Below are 23,910 nucleotides of genomic sequence, written 5' to 3'. Positions count from 1 at the left end.
GTGCCCTGCTATCAATTAAAATAAACAAATAAATAAAAAAACACGGCACAAATAAATAAAATAGCACACCCGCCAGTGCCCTGCTATCAATTAAAAGAAACAAATAAATAAAAAAAGACAGCACAAATAAATAAAGTAGCACACCCGCCAGTGCCCTGCTATCAATTAAAATAAACAAATAAATAAAAAATACGGCACAAATAAATAAAATAGCACACCTGCCAGTGCCCTGCTATCAATTAAAATAAACAAATAAATAAAAAAGACAGCACAAATAAATAAAATAGCACACCCGCCAGTGCCCTGCTATCAATTAAAAGAAACAAATAAATAAAAAAGACAGCACAAATAAATAAAATAGCACACCCGCCAGTGCCCTGCTATTAATTAAAAGAAACAAATAAATAAAAAAAGACAGCATAAATAAATAAAGTAGCACACCCGCCAGTGCCCTGCTATCAATTAAAATAAACAAATAAATAAAAAATACGGCACAAATAAATAAAATAGCACACCCGCCAGTGCCCTGCTATCAATTAAAATAAACAAATAAATAAAAAAGACAGCACAAATAAATAAAATAGCACACCCGCCAGTGCCCTGCTATCAATTAAAATAAACAAATAAATAAAAAAGACAGCACAAATAAATAAAATAGCACACCCGCCAGTGCCCTGCTATCAATTAAAATAAACAAATAAATAAAAAAAGACAGCATAAATAAATAAAATAGCACACCCGCCAGTGCCCTGCTATTAATTAAAAGTAAATAAATTAAAAAACACACCTGCTAATGCAACCGCTAGAGACGAAGGGATGGAGGAGGTATAGCTTTACTTCTACGTTAAGATGGAGAAATTGAGGACCTATAACAAACAAAAACAGAACATTGAAATAGAGTTAGTAAAAAAGACAATACGTAACGAAATTAAAATTTTACAAATTTTTGACGGATTGGCGGATTGGCGGATGGATGCGATCGGTTTGGCGGTTTAAAATTTTACAAATTTTTGACATAATTTAACATGTACACTTTCAAAAAAAATTACTAAATTAATGTGCACTTAATTCCTCAACCACCACCTATGTGCAATGCATACATGAACACTGCAGCTAGGTTGTTTATGTGTGCATGAGCAGGGCTCAACTATTGTAAGTTACATGTTAAATTGAGAGTAACCTGCTCATGCTCATTTGTAATAACCTAAGAAAAGAGACAAATTCAAAAGAACCTAAGAAAATCATATAAAATAGGTGAGCAAAGGAGCACCTGGAAACAACACCTTACAAAAAAATAAAAATAAATAAAAAGGTAGAAACAACTGTATGCAGTTCTAAGAAATAAAAAATCAGCTGAAACTGTGAAGCTTCTAGCTGCACATTCCCTACCAATTAATCTGACACACAACACTAGCAGCACAAAAGTAAACATTACTTCAACTCTAAAGCCACAAACCTTAACTAGATGCATTCACATTTCTCTGATTTGTGCATTTGAGGAATGTTAAAAGCCAACCCGGCTGCACAGCATCACCGGAGGAAACAAACAGAGCTATCTGCATCACAGAGCAAAAACCAAAACCAATTAAAGCCTGAGCTAATGTCATAACGTGTAATGCAAAGTTGATTGCTCCAGCCCATTATACCAATCTGATGCACACACTTTCGAGACTAATAGCAAAAGAATTGCATGTTAAACTGCACAAGGTTGTCGAACAGTGGTGGAGATGTTTTCATCACTCTCACTTTGCTTTAAACACCTCAAGCTCACATTATTGACTTCAAGGGAAATTAACAAATACTCATTTTTAAACTATGCAAAGCACATTAATATGCACATGAGTATGTTTAAAAAAGCTATCAATATTGGACCAAGAGCCAACAATAAGTAAAAAGGTAATACAATACTGAGATGCTGTGCTGCCATGAACACACAATACACAGATTGGTTTGCTGCTGAAGCAGAATCAACAACTTGACATATGATAGCCTCAATACACGTAAGATTTCAAATCACTGACTGAAATCATTACTGGAAAAAAAAAAAATATCCCAAATGATTTACCAATAATAAACAATGAATTTGGTCAAGCTTAGTTATACTTTTGTGACTTAACCAAAACAAATACTACATTATAAATTTAATCAGAAAGTGGAAAAAAATAGAGGACAAAGTTGAAAAACAAGCAAGTTAAAAAAAAACCAATCACAAGACACCAATGAGGAGGTCCCTTATTAGAGGTAATAGGAATTATTTTTAATTGTTTGGATAAGAGGAGAAAATTTAAAAAGATTTCGATGGAAAATTGATGAAAGGATTGGAGTAGTTAATATCAAATCAAACTTTTTACTCAAATTTGGAACCAAATTAGATGAAAAAATTGGTGAAGGGCTGAAAATGATCTTAAGCAAACACTAATCTAAGAGCTAAATGGGTCTCAAGATAAGTAAAACAGAGTCCAAGTACAAACATTTGCATAACCAGATCACTTCAATATTACGCTACTATATATATAACATCACAAAAATAATTAAAACCTTTAATCAAAAAAAAAAATCTTTCAATAGATGAAATGAGAAGATTACCTTGGTTTACAAAACGTGAAATGAAATAAAAAGGAGGCAACACAGGGGGGGAAAAGGGGGAAAATAAGAGGGCGGGCAGGTCGGGTGAACAGATAGAATTGGCGGATTATCCGTGACCCGACCCGAACCCGAGAAAATGAAAAAAAATAGACCCGCATCCGTCCACCACAGGTCACGCATCCACCCAAAGCTCGTCGGGTCGGGTCCGTGTGGCGGGCCAGGCCATCCGCTGCACACCCCTAATGGTTTCAACATTATAGAAAGCAAAGCACATTCACCCCTAATGGTGTCAGCTCTGTTTGATGAATCTAAAACTACCAAACTACTTCAAGTCGGCTTGAGAAAAACTCATTTGATATCGACTCGAAAATTTAACGAACCAAAGTTGAAGAAATTTTGCCCTAGAGTTCTTTCTTTTCAAACATGTACATTTCTCTAGTCCCTCAAAATTATGTTTATTTTTGTTGTGGGTGGGAAGCAAAAGTATCAGTTCAGAATTTCCCTGCTATCAATTAAAATAAACAAATAAATAAAAAAAGACAGCACAAATAAATAACGTAGCACACCCGCCAGTGCCCTGCTATCAATTAAAAGAAACAAATAAATAAAAAAAGACAACACAAATAAATAAAATAGCACACCCGCCAGTGCCCTGCTATCAATTAAAATAAACAAATAAATAAAAAAAGACAGCACAAATAAATAAAATAGCACACCCGCCAGTGCCCTGCTATTAATTAAAAGCAAATAAATTAAAAAACACACCTGCTAATGCAACCGCTAGAGACGAAGAGATGGAGGAGGTATAGATTTACTTCTACGTTAAGATGGAGAAATTGAGGACCTATAACAAACAAAAACAGAACATTGAAATAGAGTTAGTAAAGAAGACAATACGTAAAGAAATTAATGATTGTGGGGAGAAAAGAAAGAATATATGTACGAAAAAATATTATTTTGCACATCTTTTGACATTAACAAACTACATAAACAATAACAAAGATGAAAGTCTACTACCTTTGTTCAAAGTCTCAATAACCATTACATAAATAAACACTTAAACAAATGTACCACAACCAACCGTTTGACCACTTCAACAAAAAATTAAATAAAAATATATACAAAAAAAAAATTAAATAAACAAATGTTCTTATAATTACATTCAACACACATTTTCCCTTTCCCTTTCCATTTCCAAATCCCTAGCTAAATCTATGATCCAAACATAACATTAAGGAAATATGATGGTTTCAACGTTATAGAAAGCAAAGCACATTCATATAATTTTCTTCTTCTTTTGTGTAGGACCTACTAAAAAAGCATAAAGTGGTTGGCCATTGGCTCAAAAATGGTTTGAGTTTATATATAATACAATACTAAAAATTATATATATATTTTACGAATGTATGTTGGTTGTACCCGTATCCTAATTTTTAGGTCTTTTCTCTATTTTTCATTTCTTAGTTTAGAAGAAAATCTATTTCACTAAGACAAACAATTCATGAAGAAAAAATTGTTAAAAGAATGACAAAACTTTTTAAATGGTGAGTTTCACCTTTTTGTGTCACATCGTAAAAGGATGCTTGTGATTGGAACATTGCATTGAAGAGAAAATTAAGGAGAAAACCAAAAAGAATGAGATTGCTAAAGGTAATACATCAACCAAAAAAAAAAAAAAAAAAGAAGGAAAAAAACAGAAAAGAAAAGAGAAAAAAGAGTCCAGTCATATATTGAGATATGACAATGATCTCAAAACCATTTTCCAAGACCTCCTAAGAAGCTTCATGGTGCTCCACCAAAATGGCCAACCACCCATATTGATTGTTAGCATTGATATCGTAACATAGTCGAAAATGCATACTTTCCAACATTAATGAGTATAGGCACAATAGTCATGATGTTGTGCACAATCATTCAACATACCCTATACCAATCAACCTAACATGGCATTATATTTTGCCTGCACACATCAATGGCATATAACAGTTCTTGTAGGACAAATATCAGATAAATGAAAATCGAAAAAATAATTACATACTAATAGAGTATAGATATGTATTCGGTGCAAATGAAAATTAAATTTTGAAATTTGCAATTACTTTATCTATTTCTTATTTATCTGATAGTCTCCCATTCTTGTAAGAGACATAAGGGATCTAGACCCTAAAATGAGGTTGCCTTTTCATGAAAAGCATTGGATTCCATTTTAAAGACCAAATCAGAGTCATCAATTCCCCTTTTCTATCTTTGCCTGTTCCTATCAAATGCCTGACAAAAGCTGTCTTGTAGAATTCACCATCCTAGAAAAGACTTTTGTTTATCTGAAATTTTGTTAGAAATTAACCTAAACTGATATTACTATTGAAAAAGGTACCCTACATTACTTGCCATTCAATGGAAAGAACAACAAAAATTAACGTTGAATCCTAACTTCCCAATAGATTGACCTTCCAACTTGGAGCTAATTTGAATAACAATGTGGTCCCAAATTCCAAAATAATGAACAATACCACATTTTCTATGCCCCATTTTATTGATCTATTAACTAATGGGTCACTATCCCAAACATTGCTAACTCTTTCACCAAAGCTAGAAACCATCCAACCAAGGCCGGTCCTGAGGCAAGGAGGGCAAGGCCGCCTCGGGCTCTGGAATTCTATCTAAAAAATAGGGACCCCAAATAATTTTAGCCCTTATGTTATGTTTGGTTCATTGCAATGAAGTGGATGAAATAATCATTCCACATAATGTCCATTCTCACTTTTGGTTCACTAAAAAAATTATAAAAAATATATTACAAATAAAATCATCTCTTATTATTATGAGAGAATAATCATTCTATAGAGAGAGGCTAAGGAATAACTATTCCTTTCTATTTAATTTCATTCCAGTGAACCAATCATTACGCTGTAGTATTAGTAGTAATTGGGCCTGTGAATAGAAGTAAGAACACAAGTAAAATGATGATAGCCGAATCAATAAAACAAGCAACCTGTTTGGAGATAAACATAACAAAGCAGAACGAGAAATGTCTCAAAAAGAAGATAATATGTAAAGAAAATATGTATTGAACATTTTTTACATCTCAAAAAGAAGATAATCACATATGACAGTGCCAGATTAATGACATAGGTGAGCTCACAAATTGCCCAACATATTTATTACTTCGATTCTTGTATAGTTCTCTACAATTCCCTCAAAAACCAAAACAAATAGATAATTCTAACCAATCCCAAAAGAGAACATGCTAAAAATTTAAAGAAGGTCGAGATTATGAACACTACACCGAAGGTCCAACAAATTTATGGCCTGGATTATGGAGGCCTAACCATTTAGATGAACTATCTTAAATGGGTTTGGTTCTTAGTCAAATCAGGGTTGAGAAGGCAGAATTTAAACAATCAATCCAACAGAAAAGAGTCATAGACAACTCAAAATGCAAGGTGAGGGGGGAAGAAAGAAAAGAAAGGAAAAGTAGCCCTAAACTAAAAGGTATATATCTCATGGACCTATTTTAGCAATCTCTCAACTGATTATAGCACAAACACTTCTTTTGTTTAACAAATTATTTGAATTAATAGTAATCTATGTTCCTAGTAAGGTGCCTCAAATCATGATTCTTCAGAGTTGGGTTGCAGAACAAAAGTCCAATAAGCAAATAGGGTATGTTGAATGGATTGTTAGAAATCTGTTGCAGAACAAAAGTCCAATAAGCAAATGTCCAAAATCAAGCCACCACAAGAGTAATTGTTAGAAAAATAAACAGATTTCAATAAGCAAATAAAAAATTAGTCTCATATCAGTTACATGGTTACAAAATTCAATTACCAACACATCAGATTTCACACAAGCCAAATTTCAAGTGTATATATATATATGGAATCAACACAACTAACAAACATAAAAAACCTAAACCTATTCAAATCATATTTTCCTAATTTTATAAAACCCAGTGAGTTCACGTGAAAGGGGCAGTTTCGAAGAAGGGGATTTCGGTCTAGGGTTTCATAGAATGGAGATGGAGAAAGGGACAGAAACAAGTAGCAGAGCGAGAAAGAGAGACATACATTGAGGCATGTAGCTTGCTAAAACGAGGAGGAAAAGAAAAAGGCAGAATAAACTCACTCTTCGGTGCTTGGCGAGAAGGAGCTCCGGCGAGATCCTATACAGATCTTTGTCAACAGCTTTGGGAGCTTTTCTCCGTGGTAGATGATGCGGCGGCGCAGGTCTCGGCCGTGGCAAGGGCAGAGAGAGAGAGAGAGAGAGAGAGAGAGAGTAATTTTTGAAGACGTTTGGGATGAAGAAAGGGTCTGAGGGAGAGGAGGGAATTTTGATTTTCACTGGAAATTTGGATGTTTGTTCAAATTTTTGGCCGAAATTATTTGGGGGAATTATGTAATAATCATAATAAAAAAAATTAAAGACGTTTGGGATGAAGAAAGGGTCTGAGGGAGAGGAGGGAATTTTGATTTTCACTGGAAATTTGGATGTTTGTTCAAATTTTTGGCCGAAATTATTTGGGGGAATTATGTAATAATCATAATAAAAAAAATTAAAATAATTAGAGTCTTATAATAAAATAAATTATTAATTTATAATTTTATCAATTTATACTCAATTTTTTTTTATTTATTTTTAATATAAATTCTTATATATTTTTATTAAGTAAAATTAATAAAAAAAAATATTTTACTCATCAATTACAAAATGTATAATCACACTATAAATTGGCATAAACATAATAGACAAAATTTCAGAAACTATAAGGTAGTGTTTGGTAATATTTACGTTTTTAGTTTATGTTTACAAAAATTTTATAAATTGGTTTCTGTTTATTTTTAGAAAAACATAAATTACAAACGCGTTTGGTTTGAACAAATGTTTACAAAATTTTAAAAATATAAACTAAAAAATATATTTGTTCAGGCCTAAAATATTTATATTTATTTTTATTATTTATAACAATGGGATCACACACATTATAATTGAAAAAAGTTAATTAAAAAAATAATTGAAAAAAAAATTAATTGGGAAAAAATAATTAATTGAAAAAATAATTGAAAAAAAAATTATTTGAAAAAAAAAGTTAATTGAAAAAAAAAATTAATTGAAAAATAATAATTAAAAAAATATTTATTTGAAAAAAAAAATTATTTCAAAAAAAATCATTTGAAAAATTAATTGAAAATAAATTAATTGAAAAAAAAAATTGAAAACTGAAAACGTAAACTCATTTTTTTAGTTTACGTTTTTTCTTCAAATTTTTAAACTAAGACAATCATTTAGGTTGTGTTTGGTAACGTTTACGTTTTCAGTTTATGTTTACAAAAATTTTATAAACTGGTTTTTATTTATTTTTAGAAAAACATAAACTACAAACGTGTTTGGTAATTGACAAAATGTTTAAAAAATTTTAAAAATATAAAAAAGAGTGAGAAATGGCAAGTGGTGGCAAGTGGCGGCGGAAGACGGTGGTGGAAAATGGTGACGGTGGATGGGTGGGTGACGGTGGCGGGTGATGGGTGGTAGCGAGTGGGTGGTAGTGGTGGTAGTAGCAGGTGGTGGTAGGTGGGTGGCGGATGGTGGGTGGTAGCGGGTGGGTGATGGTAGCGGGTGGTGGGCAGTAGCAGGTGGGTGATAGTGGTAGTGGTGGTGGTGGTGGTGGTGGGTGGTGGGTGGTGGCAAGTGGATGGCGGGTGATGGTGGGTGGTGATGGTGGGTGGGTGGGTGACGGTGGCGGGTGGTGGGTGGTAGCGAGTGGGTGGTGGTGGTGGTGGCAAGTGGGTGGCGGATAGCGGGTAGGTGGCGGGTGGTGGTGGTGGTAGGTGGGTGGGTGACGGTGGCGGGTGGTAGGTGGTAGCGAGTGGTGGTGGTGGTGGATGGTGGGTAGTTGTAGCAGGTGGGTGGCGGGTGGGTGGTGGTGGGGGGTGGTAATGGGTGGTGGTAGCGGGTGGGTGGGTGGTAGGTGGCTGGTAGTGGTGGGTAGTTGGTGGTGTCAGGTGGTGGATGGTGGTGGCAGGTAAGTAATGAGTGGTGGTGGCAAGTAGGTGGTGGTGGTGGTGGTGAGTGGGTGACAGGTCGGTGGTGGCTAGTGGGTGATGGTAGCGGGTGGTGGGTGGTGGTGGCAGGTGGTGGTAGGGGGTGGGTGGTGGTGGCGGAAGACGGTAGTGGAAAATGGTGGCGGGTGGTGGGTAATGGGCTCTACAAACCTAAAAGGAAATGAAAAAAAATGGGGAAAGACGGGGGAAATTGAGGTTTTTAGGTTTAGATTTTCGGAATATTTTTAATATTCTTAATATTTAATTTTTTAAATATTTTAATTTTTTAATTTTTTAAATATTTTTAATATTTTTAATGTTTATACATGCTTAAAAAATTAATTGACAAAAAAATTAATTGACAGAAAATAATTGACATAAAAGTTGTTTGAAAAAAAAATGATTTCAAAAAAAAATATTCAAAAAAATTACTTAAAAACAATTAATTGAAAAAAAAAACATTTTTTTATTTGAGTATTTTAAAAATAGTTTGGTTATGACTGTTGATCAAAAATACGGATATCGAGTTATGAGTTATGTATTTGATTATCAATTATATATTGAATTAAGTTTTGAAAACTATTTTGAAAACTCATCACCAAACAAATTTTTTTATTTCACATGTCACATCAAACTTTCAAAACTCAATTCCACATACAATTCAAAACTCAATTCAACACTCTATTAAAAAACCATAATCAAACAAATTTTTTGTAGTAGAGGAAAGGGAGCGACAATAGTGGTGAAAGTGATGGATAAGAGGTGGTGGTGGTGGTGGTGGTGATGACGAAGGAGATTAGTGATGAAGTTGTGGTAGTGGTATGGGAGATGGGAGATGGAGTGGCGGCGGTGGATGAGAGGTAATAGTAGTAGTAGTAGTAGTGGTGGTAGTGGAGTGGTAGCAATGGTAGTAGTCATGGTAGTCGTAGAGGTGAAGTGGCGACAGTGGAAGTAGTGGTGGTGGTGGAATGGCGTTTGCAGTAGTGGTGAAGGTGGTAGAGGAGATGGGTGGTGAGAGAGAGATGAATGAGAGACAGATAAAGGAGAGAGAGAGAGAGAGAGAGAAAGAGAGACAGAGTGATGAGCGAGAGAGAGACAAAGTGGTCGCTAAAAGTGCATTTTCTTGTAGTGGATCGATAAATCGAGAGGGAGCTCAGTAAATAGAGAAGACGGGAGGGAGAGAGTGAGCAACGCAAACATAGTGGTAGAAGAGAGAGGGAGAAAAAGAGAAAGAGAAAGAAATAGAGATAGAGATAGAGAGTGAGAGACAGAAAAGAGACAGAGAGAAGAGAGATACACGAGAAAGACAAAGAGAGATAGAGAGAAGAGAGATGAACGAGAGAGACAATGAGAAAGATAGAGAGACAGAGAGAAAGATAGAGAGATGAGCGAGAGAGACAGAGAAAGATGAGAGATGAGAGAGATTAAGAGAAGAGAGATGGGCAAGAGAGATAAAGAGAAGAGAGATGAACGAAAGAGACAGAAAGAGAAGAAATGAGAGAAGAAATAGATGAGTGAGAGACACAGAGAGAGAGAGAGACAAATAGACAGACAAATATAGAGAGAAGAGTGATGAGTAAGAGAGAGAGAGAGAGAAAGAGAAGAGAGAGATGGAGATGAAAAAATGGATGAAAAGGTATAGACAAAGAGAGAGATAGAGAGAGAGAGAGAGAAAAGAGCGAAAAGAGATAAACGAGAGAAAAACAGAGAGAGATAAGTGAGAGAGGTAAAGAGAAGAGAGATGAGAGAGATAAAGAAAAGAAAGTGCCGTCTCAAAAAGTCACATTTTTTGGCGACAGCAAGTTATGCCGTCTCAAAAAGTCACATTTTTTGCTTGAGACGGCAAGTTGTGCCGTCGCAAAAAAGTTCCGTCTCATAAGCCCACTTTTCTTGTAGTGAATCGTAGATAAAAATTTTCAACACATTTTTTATTAAAATTTAGTCAAATTATTTATATGTATGTCTATGTGTATATAAATATTTTAAAATGTATATTGTTTGTATATTACCCTTTTTATTGTATTTAGTAAGTAAATCTAAAATAGAGATATGTGGTTAGTGGTTTTGAGTTGGTTATGATCAAAGTTAGGGGTTATTGGTGAAAATGATGTTAGTTATAAGATGTGGTTATGAGATATGTGATGGTGGTTACGATCAAAATGGTATGGTTACGAGCCAAAAGGTATTGGTTATGAGATGTGGTTATGAGATATGTGATTAGTGGTTATGAGTAAAGTGGTGTGGTTATGAGCCAAAGAATGTTGGTTATGAGATATGTGATTAGTGGTTATGAGTAAAGTGGTGTGGTTATGAGTCAAAGAATGTTGGTTATGAGGTATGTGATTAGTGGTTATAAGTAAAGTGGTGTGGTTATGAGCCAAAGAATGTTGGTTATGAGATATGTGATTAGTGGTTATGAGTAAAGTGGTGTGGTTATGAGTCAAAGAATGTTGGTTATGAGATATGTGATTAGTGGTTATAAGTAAAGTGATGTGGTTATGAGCCAAAGAATGTTGGTTATGAGATATGTGATTGGTGATTATAAGTAAAGTGGTATGGTTATGAGCCAAAGAGTATTGATTATGAGATATATGACTAATGGTTATGAGATATGTGATGTTAATTATGATCAAAGTGGTATGACTATGAGCCAAAGGGTGTTATGAGATATGTGATTAGTAGTTATGATATATGTGATGTTAGTTATGAGCCAAAGAGTGTTGGTTATGAGATATGTGGGTAATGGTTATGAGATATATGATTGTTGATTATGAGATATGTGATTTTGGTTATGAGCAAAGTGATGTAGTTATGAGTCAAAAGGGTGTTTGGTTATGAGATATGTGGTTATTAGTTATAAGATATGTGATATTGGTTATGATCAAAGTGATGTGGTTATGAGCAAAAGGGTGTTGATTATGAGATATGTAATGTTGGTTATGAGTCAAAGGGGGATTGGTTATGAGATATGTGATTAGTGGTTATGAGTAAAGTGGTGTGGTTATGAGTCAAAGAATGTTGGTTATGAGGTATGTGATTAGTGGTTATAAGTAAAGTGGTGTGGCCAAAGAATGTTGGTTATGAGATATGTGATTAGTGGTTATGAGTAAAGTGGTGTGGTTATGAGCCAAAGAATGTTGATTATGAGTATGTGATTAGTGGTTATGAGTAAAGTGGTGTGGTTATGAGTCAAAGAATGTTGGTTATGAGATATGTGATTAGTGGTTATAAGTAAAGTGATGTGGTTATGAGCCAAAGAATGTTGGTTATGAGATATGTGATTAGTGATTATAAGTAAAGTGGTATGGTTATGAGCCAAAGAGTATTGATTATGAGATATATGACTAATGGTTATGAGATATGTGATGTTAATTATGATCAAAGTGGTGTGACTATGAGCCAAAGGGTGTTATGAGATATGTGATTAGTAGTTATGATATATGTGATGTTAGTTATGAGCCAAAGAGTGTTGGTTATGAGATATGTGGTTAATGGTTATGAGATATATGATTGTTGATTATGAGATATGTGATTTTGGTTATGAGCAAAGTGATGTAGTTATGAGTCAAAAGGGTGTTTGGTTATGAGATATGTGGTTATTAGTTATAAGATATGTGATATTGGTTATAATCAAAGTGATGTGGTTATGAGCAAAAGGGTGTTGATTATGAGATATGTAATGTTGGTTATGAGTCAAAGGGGGATTGGTTATAAGATGTGGTTATGAGCTATATGAGTAGTAGTTATGAGATATGTGATTAATAGTTATGAGATATGTGATAGTGGTTATGATCAGAGTGTTGTGATTATGAGCTAAAGGATATTGGTTATGAGATGTAGTTATGAGATATGTGATTGTAGTTATGAAATATATGATATTGGTTATCAACAAAATGGTGCTGGTTATGAGATATGGTTATGAGATAAGTGATGAGAGCTCATAACTAAGTTATGATTAATTTGATTATAGTTATGAACAAATATGATTTTAGCTCATAACTATAAAAAGTGACCTGCTTACCAGGTCACTTTTAATGATGTGGCTCAATCTGAGCCATTGATTTTCGATGTACCATACATTTTTTAAACCAAATGTACTATAGACTTACCCTGAAATAGGATACTTATGTTATTTGAGTTTGTGCAGTTTTGAAGCTGTGAAAAACAAAACTTACTAAACTACATTGCCTGCACGGCTAAACCAATCCTTTTTCTTCTTGTGAACACAAAAATGCCCATTCACAATCAAAACTAGGAGTTTCCTGTAGACACCCACTTTATTGTTTTTCTAGGTCGAGTGTATACAGAAATGTTACGTTACATACCTAAAAAACACAATTCAGAAAAATGCTTAAAAACAATCTGATCTAAAGATATCAAATTATAAATAAATTTTTGTAAATATACTTTTTATTTATTTTGAATATGTAAGTTGTTGATAACCTATTTGCAGTGTGGTAAGGTGCCTGCCAAATGGAAAAGGCCATGCAGTGGGCTCCATAGAAAACTCGGACTGTGCTACCAAAGTTCCATCTATATATTATAATCTAATAAACACATGACAATTATTCACATAATTTTGCTTATACATGTATAGTTTATCAATATTGGTATTTGGTAATCACTTCATCAATAAACTTGACCTTTGTTCGAAATCATATCTTGAAAACCACGTGGTACACATGGTGTGACCTAACTTTGAAGGTTACATGATACACATGATCTATCCACACATAGCCGAACCATGAGAGATACATGGTCTTGGACATGTGGTACACGTACACATGGTGTGGCCTAACTATAAGGTACACATGGTTTGCCATATATGCCTATATAAGGACTCATGCTCAACACTGTGTAGACACACCAAAAACAAAAGTTCTCTCTGTTCATCTATCTGGAGGTTAACATCTTAAAAGCCTAGGAATTTGAAGTGTGGATAAATATTGAGAAACTCTAATAACTTCTTAATTGACGAGAGGTTTTCAGACGAGACTTGTAATTTAAGTATCTGATCCAAACTGTTTTCGCATTAGGTAATATGATTACCCCGAATATTTTTCCTTCATTCTTAGATCAACCAGCACAGCGTTTGCTTGAATCAGCCCAAAGTTTTGGTCACTTGTCATTAGATCTTGACAAGTAACTGAATGTGGTTTTTTTGGGTAATTTATTATTAATGACAAAAAAAAAGTTGCAGAACAGCTAAAACAAAATAATGATAATAATCTTTACTATTATAGATGTGAACAACTTACTTTAGTCTCTTGAAACCTACTGTCTCCTTTTGTCAAGTGAATTTTTTATATCAAAAAAGAAGAAAAAAATTATAAAGTGAAGTGCACAAGATTTGAACATAAAATCTTGGATTTGGACAATAACACCCTTACCACTTAATCAACAACCCTGCATATATTTTTAATTCAAAATCAAAATTTATATTTTATAAATTTAATAACACACCCATCAAGTGGGCTAACACCCCTAGTAATAATAAAACTTCACCAGTCGCACACCCAACAGCAAAAACATTAATAAAAAAACCGCGTCTACGGAAATAAAAGAATTCTAAGAAACATTTCAACAAACACCTTGGCTACGCCAATTAGGAACCTGTATTCTTTCCTATAAGAGTTTCAACACAAAATCCGAACGAAGTCAATAAACAAACAAAACAACATACCCTAAAGGCTAATGCTATATGCATAAATTAGTACACTAACTAGTGTACTTGTGAAAACCCACATTTTATTATTTTTAAAAGAAGATAAAAAAAAAAAAATTTAATTAATTAATTTTATCCAGAGTCTATCTGAAATATGTATTACTGTAAAAGTTAGTTTTAAATTAATCCAATTCAATCACTAACAAAGAAAAAAAAAATTAATAATAATAATAATAAATAAATAAATAAATAAATAATAATTTTGTGGGTGTTCAATAATTGTTGTGTATAAATTATTTTAATTAGGATTCAATATAATAATTATTATTACTAAATACCTTAGTTAAAAATCTTAGTGTGTCAACTTTCAGAAACCCACAAAAAAAAAAAAAAAAAAAAAAAAAAAAGGGAATCAAACCTTTGCAGAATTTTGGTGGAGGCTTTCCACATGTTGATTTGCATGTTTGTTTAGGGAAGAAGAGCTAATGATGCTCTTGGAATTGAGAGAAAGAAAACTTAGAATGAAGAGAAAGAGAGAGAGAGAGAGAGAGAGAGAGATTTGTGCAACAAGGATTGTATATATATATGCATGCAAGCCTTCATTGTCTATAGGGTGCATGCAAGCATTCGGTGAGAAAAAAAAAAAAAGAAAAGAAAAAGAAGAGAGAAATCCCTGAAACAACCAAGCTTGGTGATAGGAGAGGAAGAAGAGTAGGAGATTAAGGAAGCCAAAATTCTCAACCATTTTGTTACCCTATTACTAAGTAAGAAAACCCTCTCAATCCTCTCATTTCTTTTTATTAGTGAAATTTTCAGATTACTTCCTTGTGATTAAAATGACTACTCATAAATAGAAATTTTTATATATATGTGTAGGAATTTTGTGATTAAAATAGTCTGTTTTGAATATGCTAGCATGTTGCCTGAATTTTTAGACAATTTTATACTCAGAATTTCGAGATGATTTCTTCTACAAAGTTGTTGACAATGATGTCTACTTTATCCAGAAATTTTTGGAAACAATTTTTGAGCTTTCTACGAATTTATACAAATTTTTAACTAAATCTGAAACTGTGTTGAGAATAATCTGTCTTGAATCTGCCAGCATGTTACCCGAATTTTTAGACAATTTTATACTCAGAATTTCGAGATGATTTCTTCTACAAAGTTGTTGATAATGATGTTTAGTTTATCCAGAAATTTTTGGAGACAATTTTCGAGCTTTCTACGAATTTATACAAATTTCTAACTAAATCTGAAACTGTGAGACAGATTTTACCATGTATTTGAAAATTTATTTAAAATTCTATACTAAGCCAAATCTGGTAATTTCTAACTAAAAGATGAAATTTGAGAAGTCTAGTTTCATGATAAATTTTTAGATTATGGGTTTGATCTATAAATTTAAGCATGGAATTAATGTAAGGAAATGTGACAAATCTGTGTCATAAACACCCTTGGAATTTGTTTAGAATTATTTATAAGTTATATTTTGGAAAATGTTTTCTGAAAAATAACCATAACATGTTTATTGAGTATCCTGTAGATTGATATGAATTTTAGAGTTGTATAAGTAATATATTTATAATTTTATTTGCAAGATATATACTCTGAAAATTTTTCTGGACAGAATGAAATCACCATTTTAATATTATGCTAGTCTAATTTTGTAAATCAAAAATTTGTGCATGTGTGTATTTAGGGTTTAATTCTTGTATCTAAGTTATTATTTCATACCATGGTTTAAATAAATTGTTTATTTAAATTCTGTACTTTATTTAGTATTGTGTGACACATGCAATATTTTATGATTGAGAATTTTAATGAGTTGGTATAACATTACTTGTGATTAAAAATTTGAAATTATTTGTGATTAATATCAAAATTAACTGAAATGATTAACGGCATATACAAAGTTAACAATTGACGGTTAATACCAGTTGTTCGGGGTGAGTCTTGGTTTAAAGACTGTACGGAATTAAGAGTTGACGGTTAACACCGGTTGTTCAGGGTGAGCCCTGGTTTTGAGAATTCTCACGTAAATTGTGTTGCGAAACTCTAAGATGGCACGGGACTTATTTGAACCCTTTTCGGTATTCGGTTTTGGAATAAGGGTGGATGTGCAGGTGGCACACAGGGAGGTTGCTTACCCCTGGCAGACCGTTTCCTTGGGGCAGACCACGGATGCCACTACTTGGGTATATAACTCCGGACGTGGGCATCCCTGGTAGTTACGATTGGTAACACTTAAATATTTGACCAAGGGAGGGTTTCAAATTAACCGTTGCCATGCTTAGTGGTTGGTAAGTTAAATCTCTTTGGTGAGATTTCGAGTGTCACCTAATTTATTAAAATTACTGAAATTATTCTAATGGTTGTAATTTCTGTGTATAATTATATTGTTGTCTCATGTTTAGAATATTATTATTTTTCTCTTAAAAAGAATGGTAGGTTGGTTACGTTTTCTTACTGTGTTGCAAAACTCATGGCATATATTTTGTTGCCCTGGCGTTTCATGCCAGATTATGTCGAAGAAGGGATTGAGGCTGAAATTGGAGCTGCTGCCAATATCGAACCTTGGCTGACTTAGAGTCAAGATTTTATCAAAATAAAATCCTGTTATCCCTTGTATTAGGATTTAACTATGTTGTGACGTTGTGTGTGAACTTGTAGTTTTATTTTGTCGTTGGACTTTGGCTTTGTAAGAACTTAAAAGTTCCTAATTAGTAGTTAAAACTTTATCTAGCAAGTTATTGTTATTTAAATCTTATGATTTACCAAAAAAAAAAATAAAAATTGGGGCGTTACAGTACTAATTGATGATACGGTATAATTTAAGATGTTTTTCGCATTTGTAATTTGTATAATGAGTGGAGTCAATAATAATGTCATAGCCAGTGTTGGTACATTAGTTAATACACTAATTGACACATGTAGCACTACACTACCCTAAAATAAAGGAGAAATTTTTTTTCCATAAACACTACAAACACAACACACCCACTCCACTTTGGCATGTAACATTTAAGACACCTTAAAATCCAAACTAGAGGTAATGAACTCAACTCGAAATAACAAATCAGCCTAATTATATTTATTTAAAATCCGTTTAAACATATAAAAATTTATAACATTATTACCATCGTCACCACTGCTATATCATCTATTGGAGGAAAAAAAAAAAAAAATCAATAAAGTAAATGGATTGGTGTGGTTCATTTGTCTAACATATATATATCTAGTTCAATCCAACTTGCTTAAACTCTGTTATTTATATGGGCGTGTTTGGGTTGAGTTGCTATGAACACGTAACCTGTTTTGTCCGGTTGTTAGTGAAGAAATTCTGTTTATCCCCCATCAACATGTACAAAACAAAAATTTTAACTAAACAACGAAACAAAATATTAGACGACTATATAAAGTATCTAATACCTTGAAAGGACAACAATTAACAATTAAAGAGTAAAGTAAACACAGAAAAATATAAGAGAGAAATAAGAAGTACGTAACTGAATTGAGAACAACCTCTACAAGAGCAAGATGATTACAATTTTAGAAAAATATATTACCTTACAACTACTCCTGCTCCTAAAATTGAAGTTGTTATCACAACTACAATTCATAACTACTTAGAAATACTACTCCTAATGATAAAATATATCTTGATCGTGATGTTTGTTGATGATCTCTTTGTTGGTCCCACAGTTAGAAAACTGCCTAGCAGTTTTCCTTCACTCATGCATCTTGCCACATGAGAGAATGAAACTGTATGAAGTAATTGATGCCAAAACGTGGTGCCACCACATTCACTTGATTTAGGCAACTAATTTGCAAGAGGCAGCCATGTGTCCCTTAAATTCCTTATCTTGTACAACTTTCATTGACCTCCAATAAGCCAAATAATAATAATAAATATAAATATAAATGTTGTTTATGTCTCATACCATAATCGACATATCACAATCAATAAAATTAGATTTAGTTACAATTGATAGGCCACAATCAACAAAAAAATATATACATATATATATATATATATATTTATGATGCAAACACCCGTCCCAACCCTTGCTTTGCCATCTCTAATCCAAAGCCTATAACATGCAATCCTGTATATCAATAATGTTATAAATACTAACAAACATATCAATTAAAACACAAATCTTGTACTTTCTAAACACAAATATTTTTAAAATTTTGAATTATTAACGGATACTTTATAGATACCAAATGTATAGTAATTGAGTATAACTGTTAAGACATGACATTTTTCTTGTGTAGAGCATACTTGTTAGTTACCTCATAGCCAAAAAAAAGAAGTTTATAATTATTAAAATAAATGTACGAAAAAATTCTAATACCGTACTAGAGCAGAAAAATGCTAAATAATTGAGACCAAGACTTGTCGAATTTGGTTGGAAAAAGATTGGGGACCAGACTTGAAGCATGAGATTTTTCTGGGCAGGGAATTGTGTGGTACAGATTAGATTTGTGTATTGTGAAGTTTATATGTAAAATAAATCTGAACTACATGATAATAATCACTACAAGAATTTACACATTTTGCGACCACTTTTACCGACTAAAAAAATTTTGGTCGCAAAAAAATGACGTTTGGCGACCAAATATTAATTAGTCGCGAATGATCATTAATTTTGGCGACCAAATTTTATTGGTCGCAGAAGGTTATATTTTGGCGACCAAAAAATATGTTGGTCGCAGAAAGTGGTATACTTTTGCCGACCAACTACAAATTTGGTCGCGGAAGGTCACATATTTTTTGGCGACCAAAAATTTGGTCGCGAAAAACTTATTTTCAGCAACCAAAAAAAATTAGTCGCCAAATTAGTACTTTTAGCGACTAATATTTTAGTCGCCGTTGATTGAGATTTGGCGACTAAAAAAATTTGTCGGCAAAAGAATCTATTTTGGCGACTAATTTGAGAGTTTAGTCGCCAAAAATTTGGGGGGAAATTTGAAACATGGGGCGGGAATTGAATTTCAGAAAAATAATTCCAGATTGGGGTAATTTTCTACTTCAGACACTGTTGATGCATCAATCGAACCCAGATGTTTAACTCGTCTCCTCCCATTCCCTCTCTGTCTCTCTCCCTCTCTGTTCTTCTTTCCTACCCTCCCTATTGCGCTCGCTCCCGACGCTGGCCTCGATTTCTGCCTCTCCCCCATTCTCTCTCAGTGTCTTCAAGTCGCAATCCTCCCACTCGCAAGGTAGGGTTTCCGATTGTGAATCGCGATACTGTGCTTCGATTGGGTCACCGAAGGCTAGGGTTTCCACCACCACAGCCACCATCATCATCATCAGCTTTAGTAAATACGATGATTTTGGGTACCCAACGACATTGAAACAGGTCCCTGTTATATTTGGTGCCAAATTAGCCTGTGAGAGGCGCATAACATAACAAAGAGAGCAGCTGCGTTTGGTTTCTGTAAATTCGACTTCCTTTCTCATGGATCTGAACCCGGTAACTTCAATCACCTCCACTGCTCTCTCTCTCTCTCTCTCTCTCTCTCTCTCTCTCTCTCTGTGTACACTATCATGTTATTTATATCAATGCACGAATTCGCGTGAATTCATTTTCTGCAAATTCATTGGATATGTATCGATCGGTGATAATTGATGGCAAATCTGGTTATGTATGCCATTTCTTGAACGAAAAGGAGAAATTGAGGAGAAAATTAAAGGTCTTGAAGGAACAAATTTGGATGGTCTACTGCAGAGGCTTCCCTGTTGTGTGAGCCGTGATCTAATTGATCAGTTGACTGTAATGGCCCTTGCTTGCTTAAGTTTTAGTTTATTTATTTATTATTTATTAAAAAAATATTTTGTGTTTTACTATTCCAATAAATGCATGTTTATGTGTCTATTCATTGTAGATCTTATTGTCAAATAATGTTATTTTTCCAGGTGGAGTTTTGTTATTTAAATTCAAAATCAAACCGTAAAAAGCTTGTGAAGGCTTTGTTTAATGTCCCCAGGACATCTCTAGAACTGCTGCCATACTATTCACGCATGGTTGCCACACTGTCAACTTGTATGAAGGATGTATCTTCCATGCTCTTGCAGTTGTTGGAGGAAGAGTTCAACTTTTTGATAAATAAGAAGGTCTATTCAGTAGTTCAATAGATTTTCCTGATAAAAGTGTCTGCTATTGAATTGGATCTTATGTTTTATTTCTCATGGTGCCAACCATGACTTTTTTGGTGAACTATTGTTTTAATTCTAGGATCAAATGAACATTGAAACAAAGATCAGGAATATTCGGTTTATTGGGGAACTCTGCAAGTTCAAAATTGCTCCAACTGGCCTTGTTTTTAGTTGTTTGAAGGTATGATGGGAAGTGTTCAGTTTATAAAGTGGTTCTTTAGTAATTTTACTTCACAGGGATTATGTTCTTTTGAATCTCTCTCTCTCAATTTTTAGAAGCCGTAAAGTCCACAATTATTTGGATGCGTAATCTGGCCATATGTTTTTCCTTTTTTCTTTCTCTTTTTCTTTTTTGCACGTGGGGGTCGGGGGAGGGTTAGCTAAGCAATATATACATACCTGCTGTTAAAACAGTAATTGCGGTGACCTTTTAGTTTGGCTTTCCATTTTATTGCTCCAGTTATCATTATGTGTTTATCTTACTTAAGCTGACCTTGTGACAGACTGAGTTTTAGTTGGAAAACAAACAGGAAGTTTGTGTTGTAAACTAATTTTTGAAAGAAATTTACTTTTAGGTTGAGACAACCTAAATGTAAGACTGTCATACTTAATGTTGCCGTCGTACTTACGAAACGCTGCTTTTCTCTTTTTACCAGGCTTGTTTAGATGATTTTACTCATCATAATATTGATGTTGCCTGCAATCTTCTTGAGACATGTGGCCGTTTTCTTTACCGCACTACTAGAAATATGGTTTTTTGCGTCTTATTTTTTGCGACGGATTGTTTAACCGTCGCAAAAAATCATTTTTTTACATCAAAATCTAATTTTATTTAAACTCCAAGCGTGTTTCGCTGTTACTTCCCAATTTCTGTCTCCATTTCGCGCTCTCTTCGGCTGAAGAAGAGACCTCCAACGGTATGTCTCTCTCTCTCTCTCTGAAAATCTCACTCTCCACTCTCTCTTGCTCGACTCTCTTTCAATTCTCCACTCTCAATATTATTGTTCATTTGAAGATTTCGATCAATTGTTGATGAAGATATGAAGATTTTGATTGATTTTTTATGAAGATTTTGATCGATTTATAATCGGTAAGCCTAATTTCTATGAATGAATCCAACTCTCTATCTCTCCCCTCTGCTGTGCCTCCTCTCCATCACGGACGCTTCTCTTTCTCTTTCTCGCCAGAGCCGACAATGGAGACCTCCGATTTTTCAATTCTAGGTCTAATAGAGTAAGTCAATTTTTCAAGAATAGAGTAAGTCAATTTTTCAAGAATGGAGACCTCCGATTTTTCAATTCTAGGTTTAATGGAGACCTTCGATTTTTCAATTCTAGGTTTAATAGAGTAAGTCAATTCTAGGTTTAATGGAGACCTCCGATTTTTCAAACTATCTAAAAATTTGACTAAGAAAATAATAATTGATTTCAATTTCAGATTAGAAAAGAATTTTCTGTTAGTTACTGAGAAACTGTCAATTTTTACCTTTGCACCTTTGAAAGTTCTAGAGTTATTTTGGACATTGTATGGGCAATAAACATTTGAATGGGACTCTATATATCAGAAGCTGAAACATATGATAAAATGACTGCTTGTGCATCTGTTTTATGTAGTTATAGAATGAAATCAATATCCGTTTGCATGCAAGAGAGGTTCATATGCATCATTTTGGCCATTTCCTATTCAGCTTTTGGGGGCAATTGGTTAACATGGTATTACTACTTCAGTTCCAAAAGGTCCATAGTTTGTCTCCTTGTATGTTTTTGTACGTCATTATATCTGTTACTCTGCACTTTAGTTCGTATGTTAGGATGGCTTTTTACATGTAAGAGGAGATTACATTAGAAATGTCCTGTCGAAGAAATGTCCTGTCAAAGAAATGTCCTAAAACAGATGTTTTGAAATACAATATCATGTGAAGTGCGTGTTCATCATTTTGTTTCTATTGAAGATGTGTTTCCCTGTACAGTGAATCTCAGGTATTTTGCATGTTGCATTTTGACATCTGATATTCTTTCTTTTTGTTACTCTCTGTGGCCTACTCTCATAATCTCATTGGTCTAATTAGATTGTACAAGAAATTGGGCTTATTTTGAATAAAATTCTTTCATGCTGATCCTTTGCCTTTTTTTGTTTATTTTCAGGATGTTGGCACCATAACCGCCACAAAAAGAGTGAAGAATTGCATTGATCTGGCTGAAATGAGACTTCAAATGGACAAGGTGCAATATCATCAGTGTAATTAACTGTTGTGTTGGTCATATTTACAAATTACCATGGCATGTGGACATTGGCATGACTGTAGGACATGGAAGCTCGAAATACTTAGATATGGCATGAGGCAGTATTTTTATCATTGTATTATGATATAGGTGACACACACGTTTACATACCTATTTTCAATCTTGTGCATGTTAGGAGGGGAGGGCGGGATAGGGTGAGGAATCATGGGCAGTAAAGTACAAACAAACAAATGACATTGTGATATATTTTGCGACATAAAGGCAAAGTACACTAATTTTCTGGTGGATGGATGTGGGCTTTTTTATTCTTTATTTTTTAACTGAGTTTTCAAATTGGTGTAGGACTCACTGGCGACACTACATACAATGGGATGGGGTCAAGTGACCCCACTAGACTTAGAAAATTCACTAATATTTTTTTTACATATACATATTTATTTTTAAATTGACCCCTCTTGGTGGTTGAAATTAAACCCACTAAATTTTTTTGAAAGCAATGTTTGGGTCAAAGTATAAATAAACAAGGTGTAAATTACACAAATAGTCTTTGTAAGTGTGTTAGTTATTTTATTTTGCTCCTTGTCACATTCGCGTCGTCTAGTCGAGGCAGATATAAAAATTAAAAAATTTGATATAAAATTAAAAAAAGTTCGCTTAGTGTTATCTTTAAAAGTCTCATAGTCACACACCAATTTTTTATGGGGAGTTTTCTGGATGTCCTAGGTGAATTGTTGTGATAATCTTTCAGCAAAAAAAGGTATTTTATCAGTTGTGATGGACTATGTCCATTCATTCTTTGATTTCCTTCAACCTTGTGGACCTCTAGATGGACGTTAGGTCATCCTTTTACTTGAAAGGATCACTGAGCAGAGCTGTTCATCTTCCACTAAGCATTTTGGTGATCAAGTTGGTAATTTGGATTTGGTATAAGCCTTCATTATGCTTAGATTGGAAGGTAAATTTTTTTTACTCATCACTTTACCCAAGCATTTTGCTACAACAATTTAAACACATTGAATTCATGTTCGTATTCACCTGATTAAGGATTTTTTGCTGGCTGGAATATTTCCGTCATGAAAGTCATAGATTGTACCTATTTGTAAGAAGAAAAACTAAAGAGGAAAAACAAACCAAAAAAAAGGAAAGAATCTCAAACAGATTGTAAACAACTTGGAATCAGGTATTTTAATTCTCTCATAATTTTTCTTATGA

The 23,910-nt window shown here is 33.7% G+C and overlaps 2 protein-coding genes across 4 annotated transcripts in view; one reads left to right on the top strand and one right to left on the bottom strand.

The window, feature by feature from the left end:
* LOC114280241 (putative ascorbate-specific transmembrane electron transporter 1) overlaps window positions 1-18,067 on the bottom strand; it is a 35,359-nt gene extending 17,292 nt beyond the window's left edge. The window contains exons 1-2 of one of the 3 annotated variants that reach the window (XM_082870543.1): window positions 17,430-17,486; window positions 12,800-12,949 (exon numbers count right to left, since the gene is read on the bottom strand). The gene's annotated coding sequence lies outside the window, so the exon portion shown is untranslated. Of the gene's footprint in view, window positions 1-12,799; window positions 13,813-17,429; window positions 17,487-17,858 lie in introns of those variants that run through there. The other 2 variants (XM_082870542.1, XM_028222593.2) reach the window with 2 other exon arrangements.
* Window positions 18,068-19,946: 1,879 nt separating this feature from the next.
* On the top strand, window positions 19,947-22,701 carry LOC145791903 (regulator of nonsense transcripts UPF2-like). Its single transcript, XM_082872363.1, has 5 exons — window positions 19,947-20,072; window positions 20,216-20,413; window positions 20,535-20,636; window positions 21,112-21,207; window positions 22,600-22,701. The coding sequence occupies exons 1-5, from the start codon at window positions 19,947-19,949 to the stop codon at window positions 22,699-22,701; spliced, it is 624 nt and encodes a 207-aa protein (XP_082728489.1).
* The last annotated feature ends 1,209 nt before the right edge of the window (window positions 22,702-23,910 follow it).

The sequence above is a fragment of the Camellia sinensis genome, chromosome 5 (assembly GCF_055761805.1).
Source record: "Camellia sinensis isolate YWXY chromosome 5, ASM5576180v1, whole genome shotgun sequence".
Classification (NCBI taxonomy): domain Eukaryota; kingdom Viridiplantae; phylum Streptophyta; class Magnoliopsida; order Ericales; family Theaceae; genus Camellia; species Camellia sinensis.
Note: the sequence above shows the minus strand (reverse complement) of the source record. Positions and strands in the feature narration are given on the sequence as shown.

Coding starts and splice junctions, on each gene's coding strand:
- LOC145791903 (XM_082872363.1), top strand. CDS start 19,947: ATGCCATTTCTTGAACGAAAAGGAGAAATTGAGGAGAAAATTAAAGGT. Junction 20,637..21,111: donor TTGTTTTTAGTTGTTTGAAG/GTATGATGGGAA, acceptor TCTTTTTACCAG/GCTTGTTTAGATGATTTTAC. Junction 21,208..22,599: donor ACCGCACTACTAGAAATATG/GTTTTTTGCGTC, acceptor GTTTATTTTCAG/GATGTTGGCACCATAACCGC.